Raw genomic sequence first — 14,889 nt, forward strand, 5'->3', positions numbered from 1 at the left:
TCTTTTATGTGTGAAGGTAGTCTCGTTGATACAACCTTTGTTCATGGAAATTTCAATTCGTTGCAAAGGTTGTCTCCATAAGACATGACAAGTTTCTTTAGGCACTACTTCACATAAAAAATTGTCTTTGTAGATGCCTATAGATGACTTGACCTTCACTTGGTGATATCTTGGCATGTATGTAAAATAATCTACTATATTTTTATCTATGCAACCCTTTTTTAAGGATTCTTCTTTTTTTTCTAGACTTGCAAGTGTTCCTTTACAAAAGGTAAGGCTAGGTTGTTCAACAAGAGGTATATTTTCAAATGTATTTTCAACTTTTCCTTCTTGTTGAATGACCTTGTGGGAAGGAACACTCTTCTCCCACGCCTTTTGTTTCCCAAGGGTTTTCTCTTGCTTTTCTATTTTTACATTTTCTTCACTCTCACTAGCTTCTTTTTCTTGGCTACTATTCTCATCTTTGTCCCTTAAGATCATAGATCTTTCATTGAAACATTGAGATGCTAATTGATCATTGCCAAGGTATTCTAAACATGGAATTTCTCTAGCTTGAGTGTGAGAGATATGCTTGGTTAGGTTTTCTTGTCTCTCTTTCCTAGCTCTCCTAGGGAATTGTTGATGATATTCATTTTTCCTAAGACTTTCTTCCCCAAGATAATCATGATGTTTAGAGCTAGATGCATGAGAATGTAATTTTTTTGAAAATTGAGACTTCTCATTCTTTGCTTTAGTCAATTCATTAGTTTTGATCTCATTCTCCAATTGTTTAGATGAAATTGATTGAATATCCTTAGTAAGTTTTTTCAAAAGAGATTTCAAGGATTTCACCTCACTTTTAAGAGATTTAGAGGAGTGAGAAGACATGACTAAAGCTTTGTGTGTAGAAGTATTTTACCTTAAGAAAAATTTAGGGAAGTCAAAGAAGGTAGTCTTCCAGGTAAGGGAGGTGAGTCACAGTGGACTACTTAAATACCAAGCCTTTGCCTTAGCCAAAAACTATCCCTCAATGTCTTCACACAAAGCTTTCTCTTAGTAAACCACTTGAAACACAATTAAGTTGAGAAATCAGATTTTAATGCAAGAAAACAATGCATGCTAACTAATCAACAAAGCTAGACGGTTCAAATTTAATCAAAACTAACCATGCAAACGTCACTACTAAAGCAATAGAAAAACAATTACAAACAAGTAACAATTACTAAACAAGAATGCTATACTATTCGGCCCTAGGTGAGGCTTCTTGGACACTTTGAGCCCTTGAAGACACACTCACCGTCTAAAACGTAATTAACAAGTTAATTAACAATAAACCAAGTTGCAAAGGAAATAAGAGAACTCCCTTTGTTGATCCTCTTTTGATTAGTGCACTCCCTTGTTGTCTTTGATTGTTGATCTTCCAAGTGTTTGTAGTGTTTATTTCAAGAATGTTTGTTTCGGCTTTGACCTTGTCTTCTCCTTAGAATGATGGCCTTTAATCCTCCAATTTCCAGCACCTAGCAAAGGGCTAAACCTTAACCAAATCAAGTTCCCATTCACATAAGCACCAAAGAAGAATTAAATTCCAGCACCCAAATTAGAGGTCAAAGAACAAAAGCAAGAAACAAATTTAATTGAATAAAACAGTACCACCAAAAGGATTTAGATTGTGACAACTAGAAAGAGAGTCAAGAAATTAAAGCAAACAATTAAAGGTACTCAATAAAAGTTGGCACACAAAAAGAATTCCTAAAGAAAAGCACTAGATTAGATGACCAAATAAAAAAACAGCACCACTGGAAAATGTTGTGGGCCAGAAAACGTGTTTGTTCCCCGATTTATGCTGATCTGTATTTTTGGAATTTGGCTCTGAAATTTTTTATGCAAGATATTCAGGATCTTATCTAAAATCTGGCTTTGGATTCACTCAAAACGGATGCACCATCTTTTTTTAATAAATTTTGCAAAATTGGTGTTCGGTTAGGCCAGCTGGAGCGCTCAAGATTTGCACTCTGATTTTGTAAGATTTATCATTTTTTTTCTGTTGCTTCTTTTGACCTCATTCTTTTTTTGTCTTTTCTATAACACTTTAAACTTGCATTTTCCAGAAAATCAGAATTTTCCTATGGGTGGAAATATTTTTCTGGGTTAAAACAGCCAAAACAGAGAAGGTGTAAACAGGGGAATCCTGGAAAACTGGAAAAAACAGCAAGATAACCAAAATTTAACACAATGGAATTGTAAGAACGGAAATTGTGTAAGAACTAAGACACAATTATGAACTCAAACTAAAAATAAAAAGGCACCATAGGATCAAAGAACAACAGATTCAAACAATTTAAAGAGACCCAAAAGCAAGAAACAATCAAGCCAATAATAGGACTACTAAGAATTGTTGACAAATATGGATTCACATGACTTGACACAACATTTATAGATTCAGAAAATAAAGACTCAAAGCATAAAATGAAGCAAAATTAAGAAAGCAATAAGGACTCAAATTCCTAAAAGAAAAACAGCCACTCAATGGTGTAAGGAATCCTATCACAAGCTGCACAGAATTTGTTCAAGATCAATTGAACAATTGTGCTTTGGTTGGATCTTCCATAAGCACACCAAGAACAATTTAAAAAGTAAAAAACAGCAAGACAAGTATGGAATTTAAATGACAATATGAAATAAAGAAGAACTGAAAATTTAAAAGACCAAGCCACTCATCTTGAAGAACCAAAAGCTCATGATACCAAATGATGGCATTTTCATGTGTTCTTCTTGAATCAAAGTAGAAAATAAGGTGCGGAAGCAATGGGTGAGATGATCAAAACCCTCCTAAGAGTTGTGTTGGCCTTGTAGGTGCATGATGAGTATGGTGTTTGAGTGGTTCGGCCAGCTCAAGGGAAAAAGGTGAAAGGATTGAAGTTTAGAGCCTAGATTTCTAGGAGAAGTAAAGCTTGTGCACAAAATTGGCAGCATAACCTTACTCAATTAAACTTGAAAATACAAGGTGTAGGCTCCTCCTTTTATAGGCTAAGGAGGACCATAATGCAACCCTAATGCTAGCCAAATGAAATGTAAATGTGAAGCACATGGGTGCACATGGCACATGGGTGCACAAATGAGCACATGGGGAGGGGTGTGTCTAGTTTTTATGCTCACCCCCCCCTCCATGGTCTTTCTAGAATGTTCACACAAATATGCTTTCTACACTACTCTAATTACTAAGCACCCCTAATGGGCCTTTATGTAACAATTACAAAGGTCTTCTCTTCCCAAAACCGTACCTTTTACCCATGTGTATGTGAAGCTAGACGGTCTAGAAGGAATCCTCATCATGGCCTAGACGCTCCTTATGTAGCCGCTCCTCATCATGGCCTAGACGCTCCTCTTCATGGGCTAGACGCTCCTTTTTGAGTCTAGACGCTCCTCATTATAGGCTAGACCGTCTAGTCTTGGAGGCTTGGCTTTCATCGTGTGGTGAGCTTGGGCCCTCCTCCATCACATAAGCCTGGTGAAACTCACACCACACATTCTTCTTCCTTCCGAGCACCTTGTCAGTCTTCTCTGGTGCTCGTAACCTTGCCGCTATGGCTTGAATGGCGATCAGCTCCGCCAATTCCACCACAAAGTCAAACCTAGGGGGCGCGTTGCTCTCCCCCAAGCGCCCCCTGCCCTGGTCCTTCATAGGCTCGTAAGGGCGAGGCTTCCCCTGATCCTTCTTTCCTTCTTTGGCCTCATGCACCCTCATCGGCTGCTGAGACCTGCTCGGTCCTCCGTGCAACTTGGTCGGGGGCGCGCTTCCCCTCTTCTCAGAAACCTCTGTTTCTGCCACGATGTCTAATGGAAAAACGATCTTCTTCTAGTAATGATCTTTGTAATTTCTTCTTTGGATGAATGATGAAGGAGATATGATGAGCGGAAGCATTAAAGAAACTCAAGAGGAGTATCCATGGATTGAAGTGGAGTAGGAATTTGTGAGAGTGAGAGGTGAGGCCAACTCACTACAAAAGAGTCTAGGCTAAGTCTTGAAGGAGACTAACCTAGGGAGAACTTAAGAACAAGTAGAATGGCCAAAATTAGGCAGTATTTCATTACTAATTCAAAGTTAAAGAAATACATGTATAAGAAACTCCTATTTATAGGATAAAGTCTCTCAAAAACTCTCAAATGAGAGTGTGACAAGTGTCACCACCTTATTGGTGCAAATTCTCTCCATTAAGGAGAAGAAGACATGTGGAGACTCATGTCTTCCTTGCCTACATTTTTATTTGCACCCCTCTTTTACTATTTTACACATTACTTTGTTTTCTATTTACATCTTTCTCTACTTTGATCCAAAATACAAGGCCCAAAACTTCCTAACTACTCTATACAATTTTTACAAGGCTAAGAAGAAGAAAAAGACTTTACAAACTCTTCATTAAAACTCGATCTTCATCTATCATCTTGGCCAAAAGTTTTGAGGCTGGACGGTTTCCATCATCCCCTCCCTCTTGAAAAGGATCTGTCCTCAGATCTGAATAATGCTCAATGACAGCAACCTCTGTTTATTTGATGTTTTCCTCCTGGGTCAAATGTCAATGTGCAATAAACATCAAACAAACATGAGATAAATTTCCTTTTTAAAAGAAAATTAAAAGAAAAGAAAACTAAACAAAAATAAGTCCCCTCTTCTTTAAAATTCTTTTTAAAGAAAAACATAAGGCTCATTTCAAAAATATTTTTGTTTACTTTGTGTTGTTTATTGCCCAAGCTAGGCAACAACATCACAAAGTGTTGTTTTTGATATTTTTGTGAAGAAGAATGAGCATTATATAATTGAAAAGAAGAGTTCAAAGTATTGCAATCCCCATTTAAGGATTCTTTCTCAACCATGCTTTCAGGGGGTGTCATAAAAGACTCTTCTTCTTTGTGGGTTTCCTCTTCTTCTTCCTTTTCAATCAAACATTCTTCTGTATTTTCTGTGGAGGAAATATTTATATCTATATTTGGTTCAGCTCCAAACATAGATTTTTCTTCAAGCACATCCTCACAAGGGTTTTCTAGAGAAGATAAAATGTTATCGATATCTGATTCAACTCGAGAAAAAGAGTTTTTTGTATTTTCCTTTTCTATCATCACTTTTTCTCTCTTTTCTTTCTCTTCTCTATTTTTCCTTTCTTTCTCCACTCTTTCCCTTTTCTCCTTCACTTCTTTCTTTCTCACAAGAGCTTGGAATTTTTCTCTAAACTCTTTTTCTCTTCTAGCATACTCTTTTTCTCTGTATATAAAATTTCTTCCTTTTTCTACAAGCTCTTTCATTTCTTCTCTAAGCTTTTTCTTTTTCACATATGAAGGTGGAACAAACTTTCTTCTCATACACATCTTCAATTCATCCCAATTAAGTACTTTTGATTTTCTGCCATTTATAACATCAGTTTCCCTTTTTGTCCACCAAGACCTAGCATATTCTTGAAAACTTAGGGTAGCCATGGAAAATCTGCTAAATTCATCCAATTGATGTTTTTCAAAGATTTGATCAACTTTCGTTTCCCATTCTAAACATGCTTCAACATTTTTATTTCCATCAAAGTAAGGAATGTATATTTCAGGCTCGGTAGAATAATATAAACTTCCAGGCTTAAAACACATCCCTTCTTTTTTTTAGGGTTATAAATCTTTCTTCTACTATGATGATAAGTATACATAGACATATTAAGCTTTGTATTTAAAAGATTTTTCACAAGAAGGAAAGTGAGTTTAGCACACAAGGTAAATTCCCAAGAAAGAGAGGTGGGTCACAATGGACACTCTTAAGTACCAAGTCCTTCCTAGCCAGAACTTATCCCAATGCACTTCACAAATCTCCTTCCAATGAAAACTTCTTCAACACAAACAAAGAGTTTTCTAAAGAAAGAAACTAAAAGAAAGTTTTTTTTAAAAACTAAGAATTTAAATTGCAAAAATTTAAACTAGACGACTCCTAATGGTGAGGCTTGTTGGCACTTGTGAACCTTCAAGACACACTCACCGTCTAAAGCGTGTATCTAATAAGAAAATTAAAGAAAACTTGTAGGAGATGGAAGAACACCAAAGGCTCTTCCAAGACACCTAAAGTAAAGATAATGGCCAAATTACAAAACAATTGAAATCACACAAAATTTAAAAAAAAAAAATAATCTTCAAAGTTTTCTTCTCTTATCTCACAAGTGTTTCTCTCCAAGCCTTTACTTGTTTGTCCTCCAAAGGTGAGTACCCCTTGCAAAGTCATTTGCCTTCTCTTAGGATGCTACCTAGAAGTTAGCTCAATTCTCACAAGGAACAAATTCAAGGTATATTCCACTTCAAGAGGTCAATAATAAAAGCAATAAAAGCTCAATTTGAAGAGTGAAACTCAAAAGAGATTAGAGATGACAAACACAAAGATTATCCATAAAATCAAGACAAGCAAAAAATTAAAGGTTTTCAAGAAAATAGGCACTCAAAAGAAGCACCTAAAGATTGGCACTAGAATTGGATTACAAAAAGAAAAACAAAGAATGATGAAAATTCTGAGTAGACCATGAAATCCAAAATGTTGTTGCCCAATGTAGCTTGGTCCAAAGAACTCAATTCTAGCGAGTCCCGCACTAAGGAACTCTAGTTGCCAAATTTCTCACCAAAATTTACGCTCCCTCATTATTCAACAAATTGCATTTAACTTTAAAGAATGGGTCCCACCGTGTGATTGCAAATTCCAGTAGCTGCCAATACACACTTCTAATTACTCAACACATAACTAATTTTTGTTAGTTAAAAGCACCCACAATCACGCTTTCACCAATTCAACAATTTCCAATTTGCTTTCACTGATTCTACTTTAATTTCTTCAATTAATTGCACACCTTGCTAGTACATGATTCACCTGCACCTTCGGCACACCATTTCTCATCAAATTCTTCAAATTTACGGACCCCACAATTCACTGCATTAGCTTCAATCAATTTGTAATTCACAAATTGAATTCAAATGTAGACATACTTTTTTTTATTTAATTAAAATCTGCACCAAAATGATCAACAATTTCAAGCAATCAAATCTGAATCAGAACAGCTAGTATGAAGGACCTACGCTTGTCAATTACAATTTCAAAATTCACCAACAGCTTCACTTTTCCAATTTCACAAGCTAAACCAGAAAATTCAGCACCAAGACAGCAACTACATGGCACCAAAGTCAGAAACTATAATTTCTACTAACCACGAGGAATTCAATTTCCAATTAACCAGTGAATGCAACCAATCTTATGCATAAATTCTGCACTGAAGTAGGCAAAATTGCACCAACAATAAAGAACTGAACTGTTTTGTTTGAATTGCAACTTAATCACAAAAATCACCTCTGAATCAAATACGGAAGTTGCGAATTCAATTCCAGTTAGCACAAATCAATAACAAGTATTTACCAATACAGTTCTTGCAATTCAATCACACTCCAATGCCAATTTCAGTGTTTTATATTTTAAACAAACAGTTGGCGCGCACACTTTAATGTATCAAACTGACTCAACAATTACAAAGTATTTTCCAGAAACGCTAAATTATGAATTGGAATAACTCTCTAGAAATTGCTTCACCTTAATCAATTGAATGACTAACCTTCTCAAAATCACTTCAATTTCACTTCCGCGTTTGAGAAGACGAAGCTGTGTGCACAATCATATAATGCAGTTTCTTCGTTCCTCTACTCTAGTCACTAGAGAACGCCGCACCAGTTCTTTGATTAATCCAACACAAATCCGTTCGTTCAACGTCTCAATCACGATTCTCGATTTGTACCGAAAAGAACTTAATAGTGTTCAAATTGCTCAGGACAAAACGACGAATAAAACAAATTGCTTCAATGCTTTAACAATCCAGTACAGAAACCGATTCCAATCGTAGATTTCCAAAATCGCTCCAAAAAGAAATGAAGAACCAGATGACCGCAAAAGCAGAATCACAAATTGTACCGCCCTGGTAGTCGGAAGTGATGACGTGGCATCAAGCTACAGTATAGGCGTGTTGACAAGACGCCAGATTGGCAGAAGGAAAGGAAGTCGGGGGGCTTGTGTAGTCGCCAGTTATGTAGTTGGCGTGCTCCGATCTCCAGCATACTAGAACCGGCGATCACCGGGTTAAAGATGAAGTCGCCAGATGTAAACTCAGGCGACCAAGGGATTGGAGATCGCCAGAGCAAGCACATCGCCGAAGATGAAGGTGGTGCAGATCATGAAGGCGGCCGGCGAGACCACAGGGAAGGTGTACGAAGGCACCCTAACTCGCCAATTCTAGTAGGGATCGCGCTCCCAAGTTAGCTATGCACTGGGCAGTACCATGCATAAGTAACTTAGCCAGAAGAGAGTCAGAAGCAGCGCCCAAGTCAAGGAGGCTCCATATGATGACACGTGTACGACTGGATGCGAGCCACGTGTCCAGCTGCGTAACTGCCAGGAGAGAGAAAGTGACCAGGTATAAAAGGGTTTCCCAACGAACTTTCGAGGTACACACGTTCAGATTGTATTCTTTACGCTTGCGAGTTCTTGAGCATACTGTGAGAGAGAACATTGCACGGTTCCTTGAGAGTTCTTGAGTGTTTGCTCTTGAAGTATTTGGTGGTTCAGTCACTGACTTGGGCGTTGGAGTGCGATCGGCCGCAGCGGTGCCGCTCTGTTCTTTTGCAGGTTCTTGAGGTGGATCGTGACGAAGGACGGAGGTTGAAGCGGTGCGCACGTCGATCCAAGTTTGACGAGGCAAGTTCCAACGTTTTGGTCAACAGGCAGGATCACAAATCTTCGGAATCGGAAGTGAAGCGGAAGAAGAACTTACATGAATAAATTCATTCTTCACTGTTTTAATTCTTCGATTTTCGATTCACCAAACCAACTCGATCGTGATTCAAACAGATTTCTCCAATCGTCTTCTCCGTTCACCGGTTTCTCTGGAAAACGCCACTGCCGTTTGCTATTCTTTCGTTTCCAATACCTCCACGCGCGATTCTGATTTAGGTCATCGGAAATCACTAACCTCCGATTGGCACCGTTACTATTCTTCGATCAATCTTCGCACACCGATTCAAAATGAAGCCGAAGAAGAAAAATGAAGCAGAAGATGAAGAACAATCAACACAAATCGCACCAGATATGCTATTCGTACCTCTGGATTCACTGTCCGCACCAAATATCCAATGAGATCTCAAACAGGTTCAGATTAACATGCACAGCACTGGAATCGCTTTTTGAACCACGAAAAACTTTCGGAAAATTTTCAAGAATTTTCGAAAATGAATTTTGGAGAAGATGATAATGGAAATCTAACTTTAAAGAAAATTGCTAATGATCTAGTAGCAATTTATGAACTCAAAAATGAAAATCAAAAGCACTCAAGAGCTCTAATCTATGAAGATATTTGAAAAAAAACTTCAAAAAGTTCAACTAATGGAGTTTATGACAAATTTTGACTAAACATGACTCTAGACAAAACATATATGATTAAAAATCAAAATGACTCAATTATATGAAAATTTCACCGAACAAATTTGAAGAAAACTCAAAATATTCAAAAGCACACATGAACATGAACACAAGAACACCTAAAAGCACATATATGAAGGTTCAAGTAAGAACAATTAATTTCAACCGAACAAAAAGACAAAAAACACAAAATCAATCGGTAAACATTCAAGACAATCAAGAACATTATGAACAACACGGAATTTAGAAAAAAATAGAAGAAGATCTTACAACCATAGCTCTGAATACCAAATGATGGAAAAACGATCTTCTTCTAGTAATGATCTTTGTAATTTCTTCTTTGGATGAATGATGAAGGAGATATGATGAGCGGAAGCATTAAAAAAACTCAAGAGGAGTTTCCATGGATTGAAGTGGAGTAGGAATTTGTGAGAGTGAAAGGTGAGGCCAACTCACTAGGAAAGAGTCTAGGCTAAGTCTTGAAGGAGACTAACCTAGGGAGAACTTAAGAATAAGTAGAATGGCCAAAATTAGGCAGCATTTCATTACTAATTCAAAGTTAAAGAAATACATGTATAAGAGACTCCTATTTATAGGATAAAGTCTCTCAAAAACTCTCAAATGAGAGTGTGACAAGTGTCACCACCTTATTGGTGCAAATCCTCTCCATTAAGGAGAAGACATGTGGAGACTCATGTCTTCCTTGCCTACATTTCTATTTGCACCCCTCTTTTACTATTTTACACATTACTTTGTTTTCTATTTACATCTTTCTCTACTTTGACCCAAAATACAAGGCCCAAAACTTCCTAACTACTCTATACAATTTTTACAAGGCTAAGAAGAAGAAAAAGACTTTACAAACTCTTCATTAAAACTCGATCTTCGTCTATCTTCTTGGCCAAAAGTTTTGAGGCTGGACGGTTTCCATCAATGTCGCCACAGCACGACGCCTAATCTCTGCGAAGGTGCTGGGGTGATTTCTGATCAAAGATTCGCTGAAAGGGCCCGGCAGAACCCCTTTCTTGAACGCATGCACCAGCATATCTTCATCCTTGCTGGGCAGCCTCACTACCTGAGCTCCAAAATGACTAAGGTAATCCCTGAGGGACTCACGTTGGTTTTGTCGCACGTCAAACAAATCATACGACACCATTGGTGGTGCCCTGTTCACGATATACTGCTCCATGAACAACTTGGAAAACTGCTGAAACGAAGTGATGTGGCCATCTGGTAGGCTCACGAACCACTCCAAAGCAATCCCGCTCAGGGTGCTCATGAATAGCTTGCAATACACTACATCTGAGCACCCAGAGAGCATCATCAGAGTGTGAAACGCTGTCAGATTCGTCTCTGGATCCTCCACCCCTGTAAACGAGGCTTTCACCCCCACCAAGCCTGGTGGCACCACTGCACTCATAATCTCAGATGAGAAAGGCATGGGAAAAGTCCTGGGGGGAGACGGTGGCGGTGCCACCCTTTCCTCCGTTGCGTTCCTTTTGCGCTTGCAGCGCCTTGCGCAACTCTTCATTTACTCTGTCCAACTCCTCATTCCTGCCCTGTGATGCAGCCAAGTCCGCCTGCATCCTTTCTTGTTCCATTCTTGACGCTGCCACATCATCTTGTAGCACTCGCATCATTTCCAGGACTTGCGCCATTGTCACAACTCCTTCTTCAGCTGATGGCGCGGGTGAAGTTTGCCTTGTCTTCCTCATTTTCTCAGCAAATAATCTCAAGAACAAACGAAAACTGACAGCAAAGGGTAGATGGGATCACAAATTCACAAGGGCCCCACGGTGGGCGCCAAATGATCTCGCAGGTGATTCAAACGTCGAAGGATTCGCCACGTCAAACTCTGCCTTTCGCAAGAACACTCCAAGCACTCCACAGAACTCCAAGCAAACCTGCGAAACACAACAAACGGCGCCTCTAGCGGCCGATTGCACTCCGACGCTCAAGTCAGCCTTGCAAAACCACCAAAAAACTAAGAACTAAGAATCTCAACGAGACTCGTGTGCACTCTGTGATTCTCTCTCTCTCTGTGTAAACTAGTAACTCGCAAGAATGAATCTTACCTCCTTCTGCATGAGCGCGGAATGCCTTTATATACTCTGTTGCGCGCCTAAGTTATTCGTGTATGAAGTAACTAAGCGCGTTTCTTTCACTAGGTGTCTCGTGCAACCTCAGCGTGAGTATCAAGTGTGGCTTGGCTAAGCGCACGTACTAGGCATCACCTACTGTGTGAACGATCCTCTTTACTTTGCACTATGCGCGTCATGGGCTAGGAGAGCACCAATCACCGACTGGCTACTAGCTCTCTTAGACCACCCTCATGCACGACACTGCAAAGCGCATAACTTCTCCTTTCACTGATACTCTGCCACACAAGGCTCGTATACAACGCTCTCGCTGGGAATCATCCTTCGTCTCCAGCTTAACTGTGCGTAACACGAAGACCCGATGACCATCGCTCACCCCAGACGACCGATCGGTGCATTATAGCGCCACGCCTTCTGCATCATGGCGCTTACCTAGGCGCTGATCGCGCATCCTCTATGACCACCGATCACCCCCTGACCACCGATCACTCCCTGGGTGACTTTCTCAAGGACACATCTGCTTCCCTGGCCCACATGTCCCACTCGGAACGGTCCACGTGGCTATCTGTTGCTGACGTCACCGACTACCGATGATCGACCAGATCAAGATGGATCTTCCATATGAGTTTGGTGTTTGGTGCAAGTTTTGGTGATTTCTTGAAACATAGAACATTGATCCAATTCTACTAAAAGTGCCTAAGCTATCTCCAACTCAAGTTGATTCCATAGAATGTCAAAGAATCATCTCTTCTTTGCTAGTGGATTCATATCATGTGGTATCTAGAGTTTAGGTTTGTTCTAGTTTAATTTTGAGTTGTGTTGCACTTTTAATTCAAGAGATCTATAATTCTTGTTGTTTACATTTATGTTTTTAGGCTTATTTTGAGTTTTATTGTTGTTTTCTTAATTTTTCCTATCATATGTGTACCGACCAGGACATCGGAGGTGATGACGTGTTTGGCACGTGACCGTGTGGGGCGTGCTCAGCAGAACACGTGAAGTGAGAGACGAATGGTCCAGGAGTGGGCATGGTCGCCGATTCATGGAACCGGCGTTCTATAGTGAACATAGTCGGTTGTCGCCAGGTTTGTGTGTCATCGACGTGTTAAATAACGGGTGATCAGGTGGTCTGACGTCGCCGCGAGGAGCACATCGCCGGATCTCCCAGTGAACTTAGTTGAAGCCGCTGGAGGCTCAGAAGAGTAAGTTCAAGCGTATAGTTTCGGTAAGGTGGTTGTTGCGCCAGCATAGGGCGTGAAGGTCATGTGGGTTAAAGGGGACAACTTGCCCATCAGCAACAGGATTCCCAAAGTGGACATTTGCTGGTGGCAAGGTTCCCTCAGCTAGAACATGCTTGGCGTAGCAATGAGGAAGGTGCCGCTAGCGACAAGCGATGTCACAGAGACGGTGCACTTTGTTGCATCCGATACTCGCCTTGTCAGTTGGTGTTCCAGAGCGTATTACGTTCTAGATTACTCCTTGAATAAGAGACTTAGCAGAAATAATGTTCAAGTTACCCCAACCCAGATGACGACACGTGTAGGGCAGGATGCTACCTGCTATCCCAGTCCAGAGGATGACACGTGTAGGGTTGGATGCAGTATGGAGATGGCGCTCGAATTACCCTAGCTCAGATGATGACACGTGTAGGCCTGAATGCTACCTGCTATCCCAGCCCAGATGGCGACACGTGCAGGGTTGGATGCGAGCCACGCGTCCAAAAGCATAACGGCCTGGAGATAGAAAAAACCTAGCTATAAAGGTAAACTTAACAGAATTTGCAGAGGTACGTTTTTCATTACGACTCATTGCTAGGGTTGTGTGCACTTTAGTACGGTTCTACAGAGTATATTTTTCTCTGAGTTTTGGGTGTTCGTGTCACTGACTTGAGCGTCGGAGCGCCACCGGCCGTAGAGGAGCCACCGTGTGTTCTGCAGGTTCTGAGAGAGGCTTTTGTGGTGTGGACGAGAAGGGCACGTGGCGTGAAGGCTGGTGAGGAAGATCTTGACGAGGCAACGCTCTTGCACTAGGTCAACCGGCAGGAACAATATGTTTGTGTATTTTCCTTTTTGAATCCATACAAGTTTTGTCATAGTCATGTTTTTCCAAGATTGTCATCACTTCTTGTAGTACTTTTATTGAATTTTTTGTTTCTTGCTTTGGTGTAATACAGTTTCTGAGTTTAATTCTTGATCCTTTGTGCATTTTCTATTTTAGTATTGAGTTCATACTTGTAATTTAGACCTATACAAGTTCCTATACATCATTTTCCATTATGTCTTTGCTAGTTCTTAATTTTGTTTTTCATTTCTGTTAGGATTCCTCTATTTTTCTAAAAACGTGCTTACTGTTTCGATTTATTGCAATTGATTTACTCACTGGAAATTTCTGAAATTTTGGATTTGTGTTCTTAAAAGTGTTATAAAAGAGTAGAAAAAATAAGTACTCAAAAATTCAAAGTACAAAAAAAATGATAAATCAAAAACAAAAAGTGTACAATTCTACCGAAAAAATACAGTAATCTGGCAGTGATTTTGAAAAATTTATCTCAATTAATTGGCTTAATGTTTTTGACTAATTCCAGTGCCATTGTTGAGCTAAGATCTTGAACTTTCTGTGGTTAAAATTTCATAATCCAGTTCCTTTATATCGTTCCAGTTAAATCAGTGAACATCAAGCACAGTTTGCATAAAAATATTTTCCAGTAGCTCTGTTTTTGTTTTCTTCATCTAATCTAGTGCTTTTCTTTAGGTATCTTTTGTGTGCCTTCTTTTTCATTGAGTACCTTATTTTCTTGCTTGTATTTTATTCATTACTCTTTGAGTTTGTCATGCATCTAGTATTCCTTTTGTTATAGCCTTTTATTGCTTATACCTTTTCTTGCTTGTCTTTCATTATTCATTGGTTTTGTGGTGAAGTGCTTTGAAGATTGTGTGCTCTTGCTTTGATATATTTCATTTGAGGTTACTCAAGGCCTCAAGATCAGCTTGGTAAAGGGAGTATTCTTTCTTTGGATTGATTTAAGTGACACTTCACTTCGGCAGTTTGGTTCCAAATTATTTTGGCTAACTTTGTTTTCTTAACTTTGTTTGCTGTTTTGTTGTTTGCTGTTTTCTTTTCCAAATGGCTTCATATTATAGTGATGAGTGTTACAACCAGCATTCTCCTAGCAAAGCTTCTGTCCTTGGTGAATTAAAGGAGGCCAAGCGAGCCCTTGCACAAAAAGATGAAGCTATTAGACGGTTGGAGGAAAGATTGCACAATCTTGAAATGAAGCAAGCTAGGTCCTCACATTCTATTCATGGAGAGCATCATCATCATAGACCTTCATCAAGAGGCTCTTCC

The 14,889-nt window shown here is 39.5% G+C and overlaps 1 protein-coding gene across 1 annotated transcript; it reads right to left on the minus strand.

Annotated features, from left to right (window-relative positions):
- Nucleotides 1-4,333: 4,333 nt before the first annotated feature.
- On the minus strand, nucleotides 4,334-7,934 carry LOC137810472 (protein PXR1-like). Its single transcript, XM_068611739.1, has 2 exons — nucleotides 7,593-7,934; nucleotides 4,334-6,996 (listed from the first exon to the last, which is right to left on the minus strand). Exon 2 carries the CDS (start codon nucleotides 5,605-5,607, stop codon nucleotides 4,504-4,506), a length of 1,104 nt encoding a protein of 367 aa, XP_068467840.1. The 5' UTR covers nucleotides 5,608-6,996; nucleotides 7,593-7,934; the 3' UTR covers nucleotides 4,334-4,503.
- Nucleotides 7,935-14,889: the final 6,955 nt, after the last annotated feature.

This window comes from Phaseolus vulgaris, chromosome 2 (assembly GCF_000499845.2).
Source record: "Phaseolus vulgaris cultivar G19833 chromosome 2, P. vulgaris v2.0, whole genome shotgun sequence".
Lineage (NCBI taxonomy): Eukaryota > Viridiplantae > Streptophyta > Magnoliopsida > Fabales > Fabaceae > Phaseolus > Phaseolus vulgaris.

What these genes read in the sequence shown, in the direction of transcription:
- LOC137810472 (XM_068611739.1), bottom strand. Translation starts at nt 5,607, where the DNA reads ATGTGTTTTAAGCCTGGAAGTTTATATTATTCTACCGAGCCTGAAATA.